This window comes from Genypterus blacodes, unplaced genomic scaffold, assembly GCF_046128005.1.
Source record: "Genypterus blacodes isolate CSIRO-AG114 ecotype Tasmania unplaced genomic scaffold, CSIRO-AGI_Gbla_v1 ptg000214l_1, whole genome shotgun sequence".
In the NCBI taxonomy this organism is placed as follows: domain Eukaryota; kingdom Metazoa; phylum Chordata; class Actinopteri; order Ophidiiformes; family Ophidiidae; genus Genypterus; species Genypterus blacodes.
The window spans coordinates 1,881,571-1,901,796 of NW_027467013.1; the positions used below are offsets into that span (position 1 = coordinate 1,881,571).

Genomic DNA, 20,226 nt, shown 5'->3' on the forward strand with positions numbered 1-20,226 from the left:
TCGTCCTTTTATTCTAAGTCATGCAGCCACATTTTCCTCACGGTCTTTTCTACTTTTCAACGGAGACGTCGCCCCCTGCTGTCCAGCCGCGGAAACGCATCTGATTGAATGGAGGCGATGCGTTGCTAGGATTCGATACAACAAATGGCGGAGCTGGGATACGGGAGAAGTTTCCGTGCGACCGCGGTTGTTTGACGGTTTACTGGGGTCAAACTTGAAAGTAACTCATTATTGAACATATCCAGGAGAAATGGCAGAGATGGAGGTGAAGTACGGACGACGGAGGGGATCCAGCAAGAAAGGTCAGAGAGCAAAGGGCATGGAATTGGGTTAAATGTTTGTGATTATTGGTAATAATAATAATTCCCACCTTCCAAACAATGATAAAGCATGTGAAACACTGTTCTCAAGTATCACTGCAGCAGTTTATACATTCTAGAACTCTCAAAAGACTCCATTACCTGAATTATGTGCAGCAGCAGTGTGTGAGCTCAGCCATTTGCTTCTTACAGACTCCTCAGCTGAAGAAGCCAGCAGGAGGATCCAGTCAGCAGCTCTCAGACAGGTGGCTGTCCTACCCAAGGCCAAGTGGCTCAGGATCCAGGAGGAATTAAACCACGTCAATAAAGATGAGGAGAGAATTCGAGAGGCAGCAAATCAGAGAAAGGCCCTGCATCAGCAATCAAAGGACATGGTGAAGCTGTGGTCCAACACTTTAGCTGTAAGTGAAGCACACAGGGAGACAATGTGCTTTAATAACATAAGGTAAGGTTGCAAAGAAGACAATTTCTCCTTTATTTTCGTCAAAGGGGCAAAGGCAAAAGAGGCTGGAGGCAAAGAAGATACGGGAGGAGATTGAAGAGGAGGAGAGGAAACAAACTGATATAGAAGAGGCCAAGTATCGGGAACAAAAGAGGAAGGAGGCCATCGGGCGAGCCAAGGCTCAGCTGTATTATCAGACTGACCGTGTCAGAGGTTTACACGTATGTATCCCTTATGGAAGCAGACTCCAGTGTGGGAGCTGTGTGTTGTTTGTGTGTTCACTCATGGCTGTAACACTTTCCCAGAGTGCACTGCTGCTGACCGAAGTGCTGAAGGAGAGAGAGGCACAGATTGACCTGAAGCAACAAATGCAAACTTCTTCTAAAGATGTGGACAAGGAATTTGTGGATTTGATGAAGTGCAGACACGAAGAAGCTTTGAGGAAAGACAAAGAGAAAGGAGTGCAGAAGAAGCTGGAGACACTGGCTGTTGCAGAGGAGCAGAGGAAGCAGTGAGTCACACTGAACAGCCTCCAGTCTCAACATCTCACACGCCAGTTTGCTGCTAATTTATCATCCATTCTCTTCAGGATAGACGACAATGAGCTGAAAAAGGTGCAGCTGAAAATAGAAGACAAGAAAGAGGGAGAAGAGATCCAGCAGTGTCTGGAGATTTACCTGCAACAGCAAAGACTGGAAGAGGAAAGACAAGTTAACCAGAGGAGACTACTGATGCACGATCACTTGGTAGGATGGTTAAAGGACAGATGATGAAGTATTGGTTTTATGACACAGCTATTGTATAATGTAAACTAATCTTTAGTTATATTTGCAGGAGAATCTGGCCAAGAGAGACGCGATTAGAGCAGCAGGCGTACAAAAGCAGGAACAGGAGGAGGAGCAACGAAAACGCTTTCTTGCTGCGAAACAGAAAATGTTGAAGTTAAGGAAAGAAAAAGAAACTGAGTTGTTTATGTGAGTAACACTGAGAGAATAACTGTTGAATGTAAAAGCACATCAGAATCTCCTACCTCTTGCAGATTAAGTCACAAAAATATCATGCTTGTCGGTTATCATGCTTCCTTAGGGAGGGTCAGAGGATCAGAGACAGGATCGCAGACAAACTAACAGTCAAGCAGCAGACGCAGACGGTTCGAGAGGAGGAGAGGATCGCTCAGGCCGTGGCTGAACGAGACGCAAAAGAGGCACATGAGCAGAGAGTTAAAGAGGAGAAGATGGCTGCAGAGCTGAAGTCTATCACTGCACACAGAGAAGCTGTGGTAACATGTTCACATATTACACATGATCCATTCAAAGATCTCATTGGCGCTTTAAATGTTTGTGATTAAACTTATGAACACTTAAATCCTTTCATCTGCAGTGAAATCAACTTCCTGAAAGTATCACAATTGTAACCGCAGCTGTGTTTCTTCAGATGCAGGAGAAGAAGCAGAGGGATAAGATTGCGCAACAGGCTGAGCAGGACACGGCTCAGGCCAGGAAAGAGGCTGACGGGATATTCTCTGAGAAACAGAAACTCAAGGCTGAGAAGATCAGACAGGATGGAAAAGCTTCACTTGACTACTGCGTCACACAAATGGTAACGTTGGAGCAACTCTCTGGAATCTCTATCAAGAAGTAGACCAGCTTGTTTGACTTTCATCTTCCCTATTTCATATGCAGGTTGCGAAATTAGCCCGAAGTGATGGTTTGAAAAGAGAGGATCGTGAGCTGAAAGCAATGAACGCAGAGCTCCTGGCTGAGGAGGAGACGGAGTTCCAACAGTATTCAAGGCAGGTGATCAACGCAGCCTTGGACGCTGAGAGAAACATAGTCCCGCTGTTCAAAGCTGCAAAGGAGGGGATGGGAGGAGGCGCGGGTCCCATCTGTGGAGGAGTGAGGCCCAGCTACCTGGTGCAGGACGGCAGCGGGGCTCAGATGCCCAGGTACGTCTCTGATCTGACACAGAATGTGAAGGAGCTGAACGAGACGGCAGATATTCAGAAAGCAAAGAGGCGGCTTGGGTTCACATGGTGATGAGAAAGGTGTGTTTATATACCAAACAAAAAGGTTTAAAAGATTTGATTTTTACGGTGATTTTATCAACATCTACTTTGATCAATATCCTCAAAATCTAATGACATCATTGGGAACTGAACAAATAAAAGGAAAATTGATCAGTTAAACATTATTTTAAATTTGTTCTGTTTTCAAAGAAGTCAGTTATAGAGAATTTCCAAATCAGCTTTCTGTTCTGTGGCGTTTTGAACAGATTCTAAACGTTAGATAATGTGGACACCAACTGTATGGAACTTTATGTAATGTTACCTCAATCAATGAATAATAAAGTGTTTGTCAGTGTGTAATCTGATCTCTGATGCCTCACTATGTCTAACATCCTGCATTTAAAATCAAACCATTGAACCTCTAAGACAGAAACATCATGAACATGTAGCTGAATCACAAACACAGACCCAAACCTCTGATATCACTGTTTATTATTGTAAAGTTTGGCGCTAATGATGGTCGGTCAGTTTAAAAAAATAATGCAGTTTGACAAAAACAAAAAAAACTAGTCGAAACAAAACGTTATACAAACTTGATATGGTACCTACAGGATACAGCGTGACCTTTAACCTCACATGTAAACTATAGGTGACGCAATATGGTTTATAGAAAAAAGCATTAGGTCAACAGGAATCAGCTCGGGATCGCTCGTTTTTTTTTTTGTTTTTTTTTTTGATATCAGGGAAAACATGCAAGAAAAGAAAAAGACAACTGTTCCTCACTGACGCACTAAAAGGTCCGACTCCAGCTGAACCAAATCACTTGTTCATCCCATAACCGACTGGAAATGCATTAAATAACATGAAATCATAGTACAGTAGAAAAGAACACTTTAAAAATGATCTGTTTACCTTTCTTTTCTTTTCTTTTTTTTTTTTAAAACAAATTTTAAATGCGATTTCAACTATTGAAGCAAAAACGTTTGCAGGAGAACTTGGGAGACGCTCTCGACTGTAAACCGTCAGAGCGTCCTTCGCTGTTCATGGACGATTGAGTAGTTTTGTCATTTCCTAAGTCGCATGTCGAGTCTATTTCATACTCGCCGTCTTCGTCTTCATCTATTTACCGTTTTCTCTACTGGGCATGAAACTTCAGCGAGCTACTCTGCAGTCAAATCATCTGTCTGAATGATTCACTAGTAAATCTGTATTTCTATTAGGTTGCTAAATTAAAATGGACCTGATTGTAATTCCTCACATATGTCTTCTGCTTTCCAACAGTCAGGTGTTTGTGATGTGTATTTGCTCTGAGGGGCTTTAGCAGCTGAAGCAACATGTCCAGTATGAAGAAACCTCACCTCCACCGTGTGCGGCGAGTACAAAATAGACGCAGGAAACGCCTCTCTACTGCTTCAGGACTCTAAAGGGGCTCAGTCGCTGTCGGAGCTGGAGCTGGAGCTGGACTCATACCTCTTGCTGTCGTTCCTTTTCTTGTTTTTCGTGCTATCTGCTCTCGGGCTCCTTCTGTCTTTGGATCTGGAGGTACTGCGCGCTCGTCTCCGTCTGGAATCGGGGCTCCTTTGTCTGCGTTTCCCGTCTCTGTCGCTGGAGGAGCTGCTGTCGCGCCTGCTCTTGGACCTCTTCCTGTGCCTGGAGTCTCGGTCTTCGTCTTTTCTGTGGTCCCTAGCGCTCTTGCTTCTGGAGCGCCTGCTTCGCTGCGACTCTCTAGTCTTGTTTCTATCGGGGCTCCTGGTGTCGTGGCCTTTACTCTTGGACGTCCCTCGCTTCTTATCCTCCCTTTCACTGTGGTGCCGTCGGTCTGGACTCCTACTGTGTCCCCGGGCCCTGTCCCTGTCTTTTTCTCGTCTCTCCTCTTTGTCCCGGTCCTGTCTGTCCCTGTTCCTACTATTCGATCTGTGCCCGTCCTTCCTTTCCTTGCTTGGTGACTTTGTGACTCCCTCACCGTTTCGTCCTTTAGCGTCGTCTTTAATCTTCTCGTTGGAATCACTGCGCTTACTTTTTTCTTTGCCTTGATCAGATTGTTCCTTTTCCTTTTCTTTCTTATTGGTGTCTCTGTCTTTGCTCTTTGAGCGACCTCGTTTGTCCTCGCCTGTGGACTTGTGTTCCTTCCCTCTGCTTTTGGACCTGCTCTTCTCCTTGCTCTGTGATCGGGCTCGTTTCTTGGCCTTGTGTTTGCTATGCTTCTCCTCTTTCTCTGACGCGTCCTTGTCTTTGCTCTTGGATCTGCGAGACGGAGTTTTCTTGTCTCTTTTGCTCTCGGCTGTGTGTTCATGCTTTGATTTGGAGGCCAGTTTCTCTCTTCCTGCCGCTTTGTTGTCGTCATCCACATCACCTCTGCAAAACAAGGCAGAGAAAATGTCTACAGACGACCGACATCACAGATGGGGAGAGAACGTTTACATACAGGGAGTCGTCGATTACATCAGCAACTGTATTCAATTATTTAAATAATGCTCTCCTTCCTGTTCACACACACACACACACACACACACACACACACACACACACACACACACACACACACACACACACACACACACACACACACACACACACACACACACACACACACACACACACACACACACACACACACACACACACACACACACAGCGTTCAAATGTTCTTGTTTAACCAACATTACTGTGCTCTGCGTTCCACACAAATCAGTCATCACACGTGTGGCCTCTTTGAATGACAGAGCGTCAGCTACAAATAACCAAGGCCGCAGTCCAGCAGGTGTGTGTGTGTGTGTGTGTGTGTGTGTGTGTGTGGGGAGTGGAAACTATTTGCAACCCAACAGGTTTGCTTTAATGCTACCAGGGGATGATGAGTGATGACATAAAGGTGGATCTGAACCAACAGAGTGCTTTGGTAGGTGACTGTATGTCTGACACAGGATTCAGTTAGAAGCATTCACATTATCTTTAAAAAAGGAGAAACATCTCCTACCTGTCTCCTTTAATCCACCGCTCTCCAGTGATGGCCCTCATCCTCTGACGCTGCATCTCCTGACGCCAGTGTGGCGGCGTGTCGCTGCGCCTGAAGCGATCTCTGGACCGTGAGCGAGACCGCGATGGGGTCCGATAGCGCTGGAGGAGAGAAATGACCCAAGATTACTCAGTGACTCGCTTCTTTTCTTTGCTTTACACACACACACACACGCACGCACGCACGCACGCACGCACGCACGCACGCACGCACGCACGCACGCACGCACGCCAAGAGTTCCACTCACCCTTGGTCCTCTGCCTTTGATCTTCCTGCCTGATCTCGTCATTTCTGGCCTCCTGTAATATCTGGACTGTGAGTTATATTTCCTGGGTGGGGCAGAAACAAAAGATGACATTTGAAAAACTAAGAAGAAAAAGGAGAAATGAGGTAATAGACAGTATTTCACCAGACTGACCTCTCCCGGGGTTTGTCCTCTCTGCTCCTCTGATCCTTCCCGGCGTCCTCTTTGGGAGTGTCGGCCAGCTGAGGACTTCTCCTCATGAGGAAACGATTCTCAGGGATGGGGGGAATCTCCTCAGGACGTACCAGAGGTTTACCCAACTCCTCGTCTTCTTCCTTTTCCTCCACGCTCTCAGCCTCTGACCTAAGGAGACATCGTGGCTCAGCATGGAGACACTCGTGGCTGTTTACATAACAGATTATATGTTTATGAGAGAACATGTCACCTTTTCTTCTCCTTCTTCTTCTGTTTCTTCTTTTGCTTTTTCATCTTCTTTTTCTGCTTCTTTGATTCTTTATCTGACTCTTCTGAATCGGAGGAGGATTCTGTCGAGCTCTCAGACTCGCTGGAGTTGCTGCTGGATCCAGAGGACGCACGTTCCTTCTTCTTTTCAATTTTCTTTGCTGCAAACATTTGATTTGGTTACTGGCTCAGCTTTGAACGGCAGCAAATGAAGCAGATCGAAGCCTGAAATTCATGTAGGAAATAATAAAAAAAACAAACCTTTAGACTTTGGGATGAGCTCGCCACAGTTCAGAACCTTCACGTCCGCATACGGTTTACTGTTATGATCCGTTTTCTGGTTCTCCATGGTTTGAACGTACTCTTGGCCGGAGATCACGTGACCAAACACAACATGGGCACTGGAAAGGTACAGTGGAGATGAGCGACACACACACACAACACACACAAGGCCAGCAAGCAAACAGAATGAGTGAATCAGAGGTGTAGGTGTAGTGGAGCGATACGTACCCGTCCAGATGGGGCGAAGGCTTTGTTGTTCTGAAGCATCAGAGCGAAAGGTTCAAGAAAAAGAAGACAAAATGCAATTTAACAGAAAGCTTAAGACACAACAGAGCCAATGATTCATATACCAAAGAGACCACACACTTACATGAAAAACTGTGATCCGTTTGTATCTTTGCCCCTGTTTGCCATGGACAGCAGATACTCCTTGTTGTGTTTGACAGCAAAGCTTTCATCTGGGGGGAAAGGAGAAGAGTGTACTGCCATCTTGAAGCCAACGTTGGCGCGGATTTACAACTGACAGCTCTGACGGTCGCCTCTTTACCTTCAAAAAAGCCTCCATAGATGGATTCACCTCCTCGTCCATTTCCTGTCATAGAACAGAGCGGATTTAAGCATGCCACACTTAGAAATCAGTGATTATACTGTGCCACGGTCGTTATGTTGTTCTAAAAACAAAGACATCCACAGACTAGAGAGTCCAAACAATAAAGAAAAGTTAATCATCAACCTTTACACACACACACACACCTTCACTGAAGTCTCCTCCCTGGATCATGAAATCCTTTACAATCCGATGGAAGAGGCATCCTTTGTAATGCAGAGGCTTCATTGTTCCCTTCCCCATGCCTCTCTCACCTGGTTAACACAACAACAGCACTTTAGAACAAACACAACATAACATGGCAGCAGTCTTTAGGTCACAGGTGAAGGCTCTTCTCATCTCACCTGTACAGAGGCAGCGGAAGTTCTCACAGGTTTTGGGACAAACATCTGTAAACAACTCCACCACAACCCGGCCAACTGTGAAGACAAACGGAAGTGTTTTGGTTAGACAGTTGGACTCGGATCGCATAGTGATCGTCCACAGCAATAATAGAGTTTTAGGTTTCATTCTTACCAAGAACATTACTGATCCCAATGTCAAGGAAGCACCGAGGGCGCGGAGCCTTGATCCCCATGATCTGAGCTGAGTCGGCGGACCACTTGACTGAAGAGAGAGAGACAATATGAAGTTAACCGAGAGGTGTTCACATCCAGTAACCGCGTCATTCGTCAGTGAGCTGCGCGTTTTGGCGGAATATTGGCTAACAGCCCCGCGTGGCAGAGCGCGTGCCTCTCTACATTAAAACTGAGCGCTCATAACGAAACACTGATATTGAATAGAGAAAGCTGGTATCAGCTCTGGTTCCCTGCTGCACACTGAGAGACAACACGGAAACTTCACCGACAAGGTTAACGCCGCCACGGCTAAGAGGCGGCGGCTAGTTAGCTTAGTTTGTTGTTGACTCAAAACCAAACACCCGGGTTGGCTAGGTCGCGACAACAATATAGTTCCACGTGTTTAGCTCGATATCTCCCACGATAAAAACAACAAATACACTAACAAATGCGCTTTATTATCGTATTTTCCTGCGCCTCCAGTCTCCATCTGAGCCTCACACTCGGCCTGATGTTGGCGCTAGCATGGTCACGTTAGCATACATTTACACGGATTCTCCCAACAACACGTGAACACAACGTCGGTATATTAGCTACACGCTCGTCGCCACGAGATAAGACTATGTAATGAACTCACCCGTAGAACGAAATGGTTAAACCCACGCAGCGAACAGATCTCACAAACAACAAATATGAAGTTTCATTCAGGCTCCAGATGTATTTTCTAAAGATGGCGCGGCAGGGACGTCGACGTATGTGAAGTCGCGTGCGTGCGTACGCAAGGGAACGAGGCACGCCGGCAAGTACCCGGAAGTTGTCCTGCCCTGAGTTTTGTCTTTTAGGGTGTATCTACTCAAGTTATGGCTGTTATAGCGTTTGTGTCTGTTTAGTAGCTCATCGCCACATAAATAAAGACATTATTACCCGAATATTTAAGTCAAGTTGACACACGATTGGCGTTACTAATGTTACAGTTTATTACAGTTGTTTACTGTGTATTACCAATATATATATTTATATACCAATATATATCTAATTTCCATTTATTATTATTATGAACACTGGCAATGTCATAACTTTTTGACGCCAATTTAACATATTTTTCCATCAAACTTAATATAGAACATATCGTGTTTAAATCAAAAGCAGTAGAACGTGCTCCTTATAGACTTACACGGGGGCAAATAACCCTCATTCTACGTGACCGCTTAGGGAAGTCAATGTTGTAAGCGCACATGCTAGGTAGCGCCGACTTTACAAGAGTGGTTTTACTGTCATCTTATATGTAATGGCGAGATATGAACTCAACAAATGTATGATAGATTAAATGAAAGAAGTTGTCTGCAAGCGGAGTGTGTTGCTGTCAGCGTGTCTGAGGTAACTGCTCTGCTCATCCACGTGAGTACACACACATTTAACCTGAACTCAGCTGTGACATCACTGTTTGTCTTCATTCATCAGAGATCCAAAAGGAATCTGCTCCCTCTCAGCTCTGGATGTGATCCAAGTTGGTTGAGCTTGATTGCTGGTGTGACTTTGAGAGGTCAGTGACCAGAATGAGGACCTCAGTGAGCACTTGAAGGAGCTCACAGGAGATCTTGTGGTGATGTTTCGGCTTCGCTGTGCCAACTCCTGCATCCGGAGGCTGTTTCATGGCACGGCCGTGAACCGAGACCAGGTCCTGGAGCAGCTGCAGGTCTGCTCAGCTGAAGATCAGGTGTTTGAGCTGGTGGGCAGGAACAAGGCCAAGCTGACAGTGGAGCATGTGGGCTGTGCTGTCAAGATGCTGTGGCACTTTCAGAAATACAAACCACAGATACTCCGGACTGTTGACTTCACCAGGAGCCACCCAGAGTTCCTGACCCTCCGTGTGTTGGCAGAGAACAAAATCGGCAACATGGATGATTCTGTGTTGGTCGACACACTGTACAACTTCCTCAGGTACACTAAAACACAATGTTTTTAAATGATATATTTTAAATAATGAGATATATATATGAAATATGAAAATGCATTATTGTGGTTTAGGCTTCACATGGAGCCTCACGACTCTCTTGTTCAGCAGTTGGTTTCAGAAGCCTGGCAAAGATTGGACAGGTATGACAGATGACTGGATGATGTTTGTTTGTGTGTGACTTTCCTGGTTGCTATGGAGACGTTACAGACTCATGTGTTTTGCAGATTCTCCATGGCGTCCTTATCAAAGTTTGCCGTCTGTATCCACGATCAATACCTCCAGTTCAGTCCTCTCATGGGCCAGATCACCAATATCCTGTCTCGAAAACTATCTACTATTGATGACGCAATGTAGGTGATCAGATTAATGCCATCAAATATCCGACAAAGCTTGAATCTATTACGTTGACGATTTCTCCTCTGTCTTTGTGGGAACAGGATCCTAACTGTACTGATGGTTAACGTGGCACCCCTGGTTTCTCTTCGTCTACGGGACGCCCTCCTCAGCAGAGTCGGCCATCTTTTGGACACCATGGAGCCCTCGGATTACAACAACGCTCGGCGGGTGGTCCAGTTCCTGTGCAGCATGAAGTTCAGCCACTGGCCTCTGCTGGAGAAATGCAACCAAATCCTGGTCTGCAACGTTCCCAGAATGGATGCAGAAACCATTAACTTGGTCCTCAGTCTCTCTCAGTCTCTGCAATTCAACAGATGCGACTTCAGACTGGCTGCCAAGCGAAGGCTAACAGAACTGATCGATTCGTCCACTGATTGTATTTCCTTCACTAAACTGTTTGCCGCACTGGCTCCCATGGCCAGCGTGGAAACGAGAGAAGGGTTTGTTCTCTTAGTTGCGTCTATACGTTGTGGAAATCAAAACTAATCCAATTCTTGAAAGTCTCACGAATCTACCATGTGGTTTCATTCCTCTTAGGTTGGAGAACACAGCTCTCCTGCTGGCAGATGAGTTAAACGCACAGCAGGCCCTGGCTGTAGCCGAAATACTGGAGGAGATAAAGTGTAGGAATCTTATTTTAATTCGCAAGTGAGTTCTTGTCTCTTTTCATTGGCGTGTGGAAGCTAGAACGCTCAAATATTGTATGAATTGTCACCATCTTTAAATTGCTTTCTAGAATTTCATCAGTCGTCCAAAGAAACATCCATGTCTACAGGCCAGTGGAGGTGGCCAGAATCACCCAGGCCTTCACTCTCCTGCACTACCAGGTCCCTGAACTCCTCACGGAACTCAGACACATTTTGGTCAAGTAAGTGTTTACATTTGAGCCACCAAAGGTTCTCTGAATGCTTTGTTTTGAGTTGCTCCTAGAAAGACTGTGTGTGTGTGTGTGTGTGTGTGTGTGTGTGTGTGTGTGTGTGTGTGTGTGTGTGTGTGTGTGTGTGTGTGTGTGTGTGTGCGCGTGTGCGTGTGCGTGTGTGTAGGTTTTTGCAAGGCAGTTTCATCCCCTACGAAGTGACCATGCTGACCCGCGTCCTCTCCATGCTGCCGTGTCCCCGGCTGGACGAGAAGGCGACCTCTCGGTTAGATGCGGTGGTGCCCCAGTGCAATCTCAACGACCTGAGCGCCATCGCCTTGGTCGTCGCCAAGGGGGTGCGCAACGACCCCTCCTACCGCCACAGCACCCCCAGCAAGTATGTGCATCTGCTGCAGGCTCTGAACCGAAGCGGGCACGACAGACTGCAGAAAGCCGACCGGCTGGACTTTGTGCTGGACGAGGTGAAGTTTATCGCCGGGGAGTGGTTTGATGAAATGCTGGTGGAAGAGGTGATCATCACACTGCAGAGGTTGATGGACCAAATAAACTGGACCAACGTCTCTGAGTTGGCCCTCTTCCTAACCAAGATCAACCACCTCTGCCCTCCTTTGATGGACCGAATAGCAAGTGTTGCCATCCAGGACATTGACAAGGTGCTGAAAGAGACGGCGCAACACGTTCAGTCTCAAACAACACACACACACACACACACACACACACACACACACACACACACACACACACACACACACAAATACATGCATCATATGTATATCAATTGCATTTTTCTTTCATCATGGGTCAGATTCACCACTCGGCGACTTATAATACCCTGCTGCCGTTTGCTATCCTGAATTATGACGCTCCAAGTGCAGATGAGATGTTTGATGTTTTCATTGACCGCCTCACTCCTCAGATCAGTAAGTCAAAAGGCAGTTTCTGTGTGTGTATATGTGTGTGTTAAAGGTCACACTAACTCCTTTCTCTCTCTGTATTTGCAGGTTCCTCTGACCCTCATCTGCTCGTGTTCCTGGCGTACACCTTTGCAGTGGTCGACCGCTTTCCTGAGGAATTAGTCAGAGAAATTTTCAGCATAGACTTTTTGGGAAAGCTGGATACCCAATTAGAAAGTATGTCATCAAACAGCATAGAAGTGTATCCAAAGATTCAAAAGTTTCTTATTATGCATCACTGCTTTCACTCTATACTTTACAGCCGTATCTGATAGCCTCAACATGCGAATCCGGCTGCGTCTTATGGAGCTCAATCGCGCCGTTTGTCTGGAGTGTCCCGAGTTTCAGATCCCCTGGTTCCATGACCAATACTGCCTGCAACTGCAGAAAAAAGGTAAACGTCCGAGTCCCAACATTCCCAGTACTTAAAGACGTACTGGTTTAGGGAAGAATTCAAATGAATGCAGGAATTAACTCCTTGTTGGAAACATTCTCCAGGGAACGGCTCCATCAATCCTGTACTGCAGCAAATCCACAAAATGCTGGGGGAGATTCTGGGCGGTATGAAATTCGTCCGAGCAGCAGTCGTCACTCCATATTTTTATACTATAGGTGAGTAAGATCTGGTTCATTTCATAGTAAAGAAAACGGAGCACAGACCTGAAGCATCTTTCTTTGTCCTTCCAGACTTTGAATGCATATTGGACAAACACCATCAACCAGTGGCCTACAGCGAACTGAGCACACTCAAGATCCAGAACAGAGGAAAGGTTGAGTGGACAAGCAGCTCACCGGAAAACGACCAGGATGAGCCGCCGCCGCCTGGAGCACAGCGGTAGGGATCCACCAAAACAAAACATCAATAACCAGGCCACATGGAAGTGAATGACGTTTTCCCAATTGTGTTTCTGCTTCAATCTCAGCGTTGCGGTGGATTTCCTCGATTTCAAGTCCTTCTGCAAACATTCTCATCACGTAAGAGGCGAACCCGTGATGCAAAAGAGACACCTTGAAATTCTGGGATATCGTGTTGTGCAGGTGAGGGTTTAGACACCAAGGTGACACGATCTGAGTATCTACATGTCTTCTACTGGATTGCAGCAAAAGTCTGTGATTTAAAAAACAAACAAACCCAAAGAACTGCACTCAAACATGAATTCATTTTTTCCAGATCCCTCATTTTGAGCTGAACTCCATGGAGCTTTCCACTCAAGATGCCTGGAAGGAATATCTGAAGAAGAAAATATTTGGAGAGCTTTCATCTTGAGGGCTGTTATTTATTGACCTTAATATGTAATAATTATTGTTGTTACATTTCAGTCTTGAGCTCTGCGCTCAGTTCTTGGAATTATGCGATGTCCTCATATACTTAATCATATTAAGTGCTCTTTTTTATCCAAAGAGCTTAAAGTCTCATTCATGTTCATGTGGAACCGTCTTATGCTTTTGTATTAAGATAACTTTCTAAATAAATGAACTTTTCTGCTTTCTACATTCTGGTATTCTTTATAAAGTCACTTTTCAGCAGGCTCAAGCTAAACTAGTGTGGAATTTCTTTGTTTTGGGCCTCTAATGACCTCCAAATACACATTTAATGTTGGCAGGTAAGGATAGAGGTCGTCCACTGGTGAAAGGATGTATGGTTTGGTGTTGAATGAGATAATGTGGGATTGCTGGTTATGTGTGAACATTGGTTGCAGTCAGATGAGTCTCAGCTCAGGCTAAGGTTCAGAGTCGGTACCACCATGTCACTGTTCAGGTATTGAACAAACGTACTCGCTGCCCTTCAACCAGTGTGACTGTGAATATTACCAGACATTCTGCCAAGAGTAACTGTTGGCCTCACTTGTTTTAAATCTGACATATGACTAATGAATGGAAAAATGACCAAACTGACAAAAGGAAAACTGAATTTCTTTACAAACCTTTTTACTCGTTCCAGTTATAATCTCACATTTAAGGGGAGGAAGTGCAGATCCTTAACAGAGGTGTGTGTGACAGCAAATCAGAAGCAATAGAAAAAGTCACTGTTCTATTTTAGGTCCTGATGACCCAAAACTAAGCCAGTTAAAAATATGATTTAAAAAACCCACAACTACTAATGAGCACATGTCCGATATAACTGTGAGCCATCAGTCAAACCAATGGGACTGAGCCGTTACAGTTTGGGCATCCTGGCAGCATTCAGGCGCATGGACACACACGACGCTCCGGCTGCGTAGCGCATCTCTTTGATCATCCCACTCCACTGCTTTTTGTCATCTTCATACCTGGTGAGAGAGTTGTAATAGGGTTGAGAACCACTGCCCGATTTAGAACTGACCGCTTCTGTTATAAAAAGTCAATACAAATCATCACTTACTGCCAGATGTCAATCATTTCACTGGGTGCACACTCCTTGTCCTCATTCTCCATCAGAGCAAAGCCTCCCACTGCATACAGCAGCCCCCCACAGCTCACCAAGCTGATTGAACTCCTCTCCTGGGGAAAATCTGTGAACTGTGACCACCTGGAACAAACGAGAGGGGACATTATTCATTTATATATTCAATGTATCACTTCATGTTTTTGTTTTCTAGCCCTACAAAATCACTTTCATCGAACATCTGGACCGTTTTGACATTGAAGGTGAATACGGCCATGTTGTGTATGTAACTCTGTAACTAATGTGCTCAAAGATAGATGATAGAAGTTCATACTTGTTGGTTCCAAAGTCGTAGGCCTCACATGCAGCTGTGAGTCCGTCTTCATTCACTCCTCCTGCCACAATAATCTTCCCGTTGTGAATAACGGCTCCAAACATGGACCTGGGCGTCTTCATGGAAGCCACCTCCTTCCACTCTGACTTCTTGTGGTTGTATGTGAACATCTTATTGGTTGTTTTGCTTTTAATGAAAACAACAGACAACAGAATGTCCAAATAGGTTCATCCAATGATAAGAACATTGACTTAAGAAACACATCTATGTTCTAGCTTGTGTTCTTACTCATCATCCATTTTTCCTCCGATGGAATACACCAGCCCGTTCTCAGAGACGACGCAGTGGCCGTGGATTTTCAGAGGCAACTTCTTTGCTTCACTCCACTTCATTTTTCTAGAGGGCAGATGAGGAAGCAGAGAAACCTCCTGAAGCTTCTGATAGCAATACAATGACCCAACATCAGCAAAGGGTTGATGCAGGGAACTTACTCTGTGTCATAGCACAAAACAGAGTCATGAGACTCATCGGACTGTAAATCCTTTCCGGCCACAGCAAAGATGAGTTTGTCAAATTCCCCCATAGCAAACAGACATCTAGGCGAGGGCAAGGGTGGCAGAGCGAACCACGTGCTGGTCAGGCTGTCCAGCTGAAAAACAGAAGGTTAGATCAGTCTGTCGTGTGAGGAACTGAGGACATCTGAAACTTAAAAGAAAGAATGAGTGAGCATGAACAAGCTCCTCTACCTGATAGAAGTAACACTGCAGGGGACTTTCCTTCTCCTCTTCATCTATGAACAATCCTCCCAAAACATACATCTTATTGGACTTTGAAATCATACTGACGTGGTTTCGGGGAATCTGCTCCGTTATGGCGGCGAGAAAGCATTCGTTTTCCTCGCCATCATAAGCCACAGCAGCTTTGTCGTTAATCATCAGCAGCATGTCTCTGGCGTACATGCCAAATCTGCGGTTATCGTTCAGGTAACCAGGCAACGGGCTCTCCTCTCCCTCGCCATCTTCTTCCTTCTTCCTCTCAGGGAGTTTCCCTGCAAAAGCTTCCTTGATGGCTTTGATTTTCTTGAGGATCTCAGGATCAGACTTGGTGAGCTCGTCCTTCTCTACCTTTTCCTTGAAATACTTCTCTGGGAGTAAACGGAAACGAATGCAGTCAAAGGCCTCGTTTAAGGTTTTCCCGCGGTTCTCCTTGTCTTTCCTGATCCATTTCATGAGGGACTCGAACACAACCTCCTCTTTTTCTATATTCAGTGCATCCGCTCCGATAATAGCAAAGACTTCGTGTGGGGAGAGATCTAAGAAATCCTCCTCCTTGGCTAGGGTTTCAAACCGATCTGCGATGTAATCTCGAGCTGCGACCGCCAGTCTGTGGCAGTTGGTCGTCACCCCCAGTCTGTAGAGGGCAAGGCAGTTCTTCTGCGACAGCTTCTTCTGGAGATAATTCACACAAACCGTGAAGACCGAGGGGATCTGGAGGCGATTAGCCACAGCCAAAACCTCCTGCACGTTATCATCTGTGATCTCCATCTCTGCTGTGTACATGTACTTAATAATCATCTCCATAACGCTGGGATCCATATTCTCCAGAACCACTTCCTTCTTGTCCTCTTCCTTGCCATCGTCAAAGAAGAAAAGCTCACGGAAATAAGGGCTGCATGCTGCCAGGATGAGTTTATGGCAGGGGAAGCTTCTGTCTCCAACCTTCAGTATACTGTCAATGAACTTGTTCTCATTCAGAAGCTCCTTCAGGCCGTCCTGTAGCAAAGTGGTCTGAAATAGACGGAAATCTTCTCTCAAACTTTGGGGATCCATTCTGAGCGGCAGGGAACGAAGAGGCTCCAGATCACAATTGTCTGTCCCGACGGGTGAAGAGAGAGAACTATAGGCAGGCAGGTCTGAGGCCACTTCAATATAACCAAGCCCCTCTAAAAATAGCAAACCACCCAATCCGTGAAGCATTCCGGATGTCCAAAGCGGAGAGCTGCCGGCATCACCCAGCTGTCATCCTACAAAAACAACTGTGGCGCTTGGTAACCCTGGTGATTAGTAACAATATTGTTAGATAATCACACAGGAATAACCGGTGATGATTTCCTCTGCTCATATATTAGGATTATAAAGAAAACCGGCTAACAAGACGTCTAATTTAATCTTTTAAAATGATCAAATCCACCTGTTTGCCCCTTGTCTGACCTCATACGTTCAGAGCTCTGGTTGACATTTACTACTACAAGCGCGTGTATTCTAGAGACTTCTGCATGTAAAGTGAGTAAGGCACTGACACACAGACCGGATCCAACAGTGTGGCTCATTGAGATGATTTAAGTGTGTGAGTACGGTTCATCCTCAGGGGAATGACCTCAGTAGCAGACCGGATCAGTGAACAGCTGGGGTGGTGACACTTTGTTCTCTTTGGCCATTTTTAAAATACTACAGCTCCTCTTGCTGTTGTGTGTTGACCCTGAGATCAGTGTGTTCCCTCAATATGAGACTAACTAAAGAAACAATGCAGTCGGTATGTAGGTTAATCTATTTATTCAACTTTAAACAATTCAAAATGCATTATATTTCACATGTTTTAGTACAAATAAAATCTATGAATGCACAGATTATGGTCTATGAATAAATACTATATGTACAGTATATACATGTTTCTTCAGCCCATAACCTCCCACAGGCCTTGAAGTGTGAAGCCATCCTTCAGCTTTTCCACAGCGAGGCCGAGTTCCTCTGAGAAAACCGGCTCACGGTCTTGTTGCTTTGGGACGACAGTAAGAGACAAGAAAGTCACCATAAGCCTTCCAGTATCACCGCTGCACGTAAAAAACAAAGCTGAGTGGTGAGATTTTACCTTATTTCCATCAGCAAAGTAGGCCTGTAAGCAAGAAAACACAAAAAGACACAAGTCAGACATTTGAGCAAAGCAATCTGAGTATTCTCTGTAGTAGTTCTCTGTAATAACTGTCGATTGTTGCGTAACTCTCTACACAAACTCAGCACCAGGCAACATCAAATAATGTTTGTTCCTTATTTTGTTGAAGGGCATTAGTAAGCAGCTATTCTGAGAGTGTGAAAACCAAACTGTAGCCCCCCCCAGAGGAAAGCCTGAGTGCGTCAGTGGCCCCACTCACAGTGAAGGCGTCCGTCTGCTCGTCAGGCTCGATCTCCACATCATCCAAGGGCTGATCCACCGTGATCTCCTCCAACGCCTGAGGCTGCAATCAGTGTTAGGAGAAACAAAGCTATGACAACAACATCGACAACACAGAGGAGTCACAGGTGTGTTTCAGGGTCGGCTCGTCTAATCCGGAGTATGTGTTCCCAACCTTTTCCTCCATCTCATAGTCCACTCCAAAAATGGGATTGGCAGAATAGACCTTATGGAGCGAGTTGATCTCTTTGAGGGCATCTTGGAGTTTGTCCACCGGGTCGATTTTGAACCCGAGCACGTAGCCTCCAGTCTAAAACCAGGAACACAATGCGTGTGTGTGAGTATCATATTGGAGCAACAGCTTGCTGTAATATGGCCTCTTGGTTGTTGGTCAGTTACCTGCTGTGAGCTCTCTATTACCAAAGCCAAGCCGAACTTTGAGTCTCTTATTCTGATGGAACGCTTTGGGGAAAAAAGATAGAAAATTAGAAACATATATAAAATTCTAACTTCACATGTGATATTAGGATGTACAAATCGGTTTAAACAAGCAGGATGGATCACACAATGGGACTTACGATCTGGAGATAAGGAATGCTGACGTTGAAGCTTTCGTTCATGTTGGCGTGCCACACAATCCGAACATTTGTGATGAAGAACGTTCCAAGATTACCCTAAAGGAGAGAGAAAGGCCAAACAGGGTTAACGCACACACTCAGCACATACCTCAGTGATAGAACTTCCATTACCTGATCACTGGATAAGTTCCAAACTCCATTAATCTTATCGAACACTTGCTCCCGAGGCAACAGTCTGAGCTGCTTGTTTTGAATGAGAGCAGCACGCAATTTCAGGTCCCGGTACATTTTTGAGGTCTCATAAGCTCTGTAACAAAACAACAGACGATTTAATCAGGAATGTGTTCTATATGGCATGAAATCAAAGATAAGTATGTGTTCCATCAGCGTTGTCACACCTGTGCACAGAGATGACAGAGGTAAAAAGTCGAGGACTTCCTGGAACCACATTTGTGAAGATGAACTCGAATCGTGTGTTGTTGGACTTTGTCAAGATGTAAAGTGCTTCTGTTTGTCCTCTTAGTTTCTGGAAGAGAGCGTTCAATTCTTCATTTAACGTCTATTTCAATTCATTCATTTTAATTTGCACATATGAAGAAATGGATCCTCGTAAAAAGCGACAGACTGAGCTGCAGATACAAAGACGACACGTGAGAACTAAACTAGTTTTAGACCGAAATGTGAGATCATTAACATCTTATTCCCATAAAAGCTGTATTCTGTAAGTGATGCATATAAAAAGATGTAGATTTCATTACAAATACCGTAGATTTTTTGGAGAAATACAAATAAAATAAAGGTTTACTTACTGAGTTAGCGATCCTTGTTGTGATATTAATGATGGAATTGTAACCCACAGCTGAAAAGAAAAGACATCAATATAATTCAGGCGTCTTCTGTATGTTTCTCCCCACATTGCTCCTTTCATAAAGATGGTAAACGCAGTACATAAGACAAGAAAATGGTAATAATAAAACATCTGTAACCGCCAAATTCTGCCCATTAGCGATGCACAGAAAACACACTCACACAGGTTGACTCTCGGCAGGGCCAGAGAATGCCAGATGATCCGCAGGTTTGTGACCAATAATCTTCCTGCAACATAAAGCGGACAGAGATCATCAGCTAGTCACTGGTGAGCAGGCGGGGATGAAGATGATGATGATGTTGTCCAGGTAGGACTAAATTGTAAAACAGCTCACCCCGATCTCCGTTGTTCCCCTTCGTGTCCTCTATAGAGTCCAGACAGTCAATCAAGACCTCACCTGGGCGAGTCTTCACCTGTCTGTGTGCGGGGCAGATCGAGAGGATCAGCGTCAATGTTAGTGATTATAACAGTTAGGATTATTGTTTAGATTTAGCTAAGCGAAGTGGATGCAGCGAGGTAACTTACTGTGCTGTTATGTCGAATCTAACATCTCTGTCCTCCCACAAAGCGTCTAAAACCGACATTTCTTCTTAACCGTAGCCAGCTAACAGCGGCGTAGTGGCTAATCGAGCTGCTAATCTGCCAGAGTGCTTTACAGTCACTATGGAAACCGACGGAAAGCCAGCAGGACAAACAGCACGTGGTTAGCAGGATACGACTACGCGATGGTCAAGGCGTTTATTTTACTTTATTTCTTTATTTGTTTTTAGCTTTAGCCAGCAGTGTAAGAATATAAAT

The 20,226-nt window shown here is 45.1% G+C and overlaps 5 protein-coding genes across 5 annotated transcripts; 2 read left to right on the forward strand and 3 right to left on the reverse strand.

Annotated features, from left to right (window-relative positions):
• The first annotated feature begins 250 nt into the window (after positions 1-250).
• LOC143015797 (cilia- and flagella- associated protein 210-like) lies at positions 251-2,859 on the forward strand. The gene is made up of 9 exons (XM_076169884.1): positions 251-302; positions 513-721; positions 810-983; positions 1,068-1,273; positions 1,352-1,508; positions 1,597-1,736; positions 1,849-2,041; positions 2,197-2,361; positions 2,445-2,859. Exons 1-9 carry the CDS (start codon positions 251-253, stop codon positions 2,796-2,798), a joined length of 1,650 nt encoding a protein of 549 aa, XP_076025999.1. The 3' UTR covers positions 2,799-2,859.
• A 383-nt stretch (positions 2,860-3,242) lies between these two features.
• Positions 3,243-8,705, reverse strand: ppig (peptidylprolyl isomerase G (cyclophilin G)). Its single transcript, XM_076169886.1, has 13 exons — positions 8,570-8,705; positions 7,892-7,981; positions 7,720-7,794; positions 7,522-7,629; positions 7,316-7,360; positions 7,139-7,226; positions 6,997-7,026; positions 6,748-6,887; positions 6,470-6,647; positions 6,199-6,387; positions 6,028-6,109; positions 5,742-5,881; positions 3,243-5,122 (listed from the first exon to the last, which is right to left on the reverse strand). The coding sequence occupies exons 2-13, from the start codon at positions 7,950-7,952 to the stop codon at positions 4,198-4,200; spliced, it is 2,061 nt and encodes a 686-aa protein (XP_076026001.1). The 5' UTR covers positions 7,953-7,981; positions 8,570-8,705; the 3' UTR covers positions 3,243-4,197.
• Positions 8,706-9,008: 303 nt separating this feature from the next.
• fastkd1 (FAST kinase domains 1) lies at positions 9,009-13,607 on the forward strand. The gene is made up of 15 exons (XM_076169885.1): positions 9,009-9,309; positions 9,394-9,873; positions 9,961-10,029; positions 10,114-10,239; positions 10,327-10,725; positions 10,823-10,933; positions 11,022-11,153; positions 11,329-11,815; positions 11,968-12,082; positions 12,164-12,292; positions 12,378-12,509; positions 12,614-12,727; positions 12,803-12,950; positions 13,039-13,153; positions 13,287-13,607. Exons 2-15 carry the CDS (start codon positions 9,539-9,541, stop codon positions 13,380-13,382), a joined length of 2,508 nt encoding a protein of 835 aa, XP_076026000.1. The 5' UTR covers positions 9,009-9,309; positions 9,394-9,538; the 3' UTR covers positions 13,383-13,607.
• A 458-nt stretch (positions 13,608-14,065) lies between these two features.
• klhl41a (kelch-like family member 41a) lies at positions 14,066-16,658 on the reverse strand. The gene is made up of 6 exons (XM_076169953.1): positions 15,561-16,658; positions 15,306-15,463; positions 15,103-15,210; positions 14,815-15,000; positions 14,478-14,624; positions 14,066-14,385 (listed from the first exon to the last, which is right to left on the reverse strand). The coding sequence occupies exons 1-6, from the start codon at positions 16,641-16,643 to the stop codon at positions 14,274-14,276; spliced, it is 1,794 nt and encodes a 597-aa protein (XP_076026068.1). The 5' UTR covers positions 16,644-16,658; the 3' UTR covers positions 14,066-14,273.
• Positions 16,659-17,370: 712 nt separating this feature from the next.
• On the reverse strand, positions 17,371-20,075 carry bbs5 (Bardet-Biedl syndrome 5). Its single transcript, XM_076169947.1, has 12 exons — positions 19,954-20,075; positions 19,763-19,845; positions 19,590-19,655; positions 19,370-19,419; positions 18,959-19,086; positions 18,732-18,867; positions 18,561-18,656; positions 18,382-18,444; positions 18,158-18,292; positions 17,963-18,046; positions 17,683-17,706; positions 17,371-17,589 (listed from the first exon to the last, which is right to left on the reverse strand). The coding sequence occupies exons 1-12, from the start codon at positions 20,010-20,012 to the stop codon at positions 17,488-17,490; spliced, it is 1,026 nt and encodes a 341-aa protein (XP_076026062.1). The 5' UTR covers positions 20,013-20,075; the 3' UTR covers positions 17,371-17,487.
• Positions 20,076-20,226: the final 151 nt, after the last annotated feature.

Coding starts and splice junctions, on each gene's coding strand:
- LOC143015797 (XM_076169884.1), top strand. CDS start 251: ATGGCAGAGATGGAGGTGAAGTACGGACGACGGAGGGGATCCAGCAAG. Junction 722..809: donor TGTGGTCCAACACTTTAGCT/GTAAGTGAAGCA, acceptor TTTTCGTCAAAG/GGGCAAAGGCAAAAGAGGCT. Junction 1,509..1,596: donor TACTGATGCACGATCACTTG/GTAGGATGGTTA, acceptor TTATATTTGCAG/GAGAATCTGGCCAAGAGAGA.
- ppig (XM_076169886.1), bottom strand. CDS start 7,952: ATGGGGATCAAGGCTCCGCGCCCTCGGTGCTTCCTTGACATTGGGATC. Junction 7,795..7,891: donor TGGGATCAGTAATGTTCTTG/GTAAGAATGAAA, acceptor TTGTCTTCACAG/TTGGCCGGGTTGTGGTGGAG. Junction 5,882..6,027: donor TCAAAGGCAGAGGACCAAGG/GTGAGTGGAACT, acceptor TCTCTCCTCCAG/CGCTATCGGACCCCATCGCG.
- fastkd1 (XM_076169885.1), top strand. CDS start 9,539: ATGTTTCGGCTTCGCTGTGCCAACTCCTGCATCCGGAGGCTGTTTCAT. Junction 9,874..9,960: donor ACACTGTACAACTTCCTCAG/GTACACTAAAAC, acceptor ATTGTGGTTTAG/GCTTCACATGGAGCCTCACG. Junction 12,728..12,802: donor TCCATATTTTTATACTATAG/GTGAGTAAGATC, acceptor TTGTCCTTCCAG/ACTTTGAATGCATATTGGAC.
- klhl41a (XM_076169953.1), bottom strand. CDS start 16,643: ATGGATCCCCAAAGTTTGAGAGAAGATTTCCGTCTATTTCAGACCACT. Junction 15,001..15,102: donor GGAGGAAAAATGGATGATGA/GTAAGAACACAA, acceptor TTTCATTAAAAG/CAAAACAACCAATAAGATGT. Junction 14,625..14,814: donor TACGACTTTGGAACCAACAA/GTATGAACTTCT, acceptor CGTTTGTTCCAG/GTGGTCACAGTTCACAGATT.
- bbs5 (XM_076169947.1), bottom strand. CDS start 20,012: ATGTCGGTTTTAGACGCTTTGTGGGAGGACAGAGATGTTAGATTCGAC. Junction 19,420..19,589: donor CCTGCCGAGAGTCAACCTGT/GTGAGTGTGTTT, acceptor TTTTCTTTTCAG/CTGTGGGTTACAATTCCATC. Junction 18,047..18,157: donor ACTATGAGATGGAGGAAAAG/GTTGGGAACACA, acceptor CACTGATTGCAG/CCTCAGGCGTTGGAGGAGAT.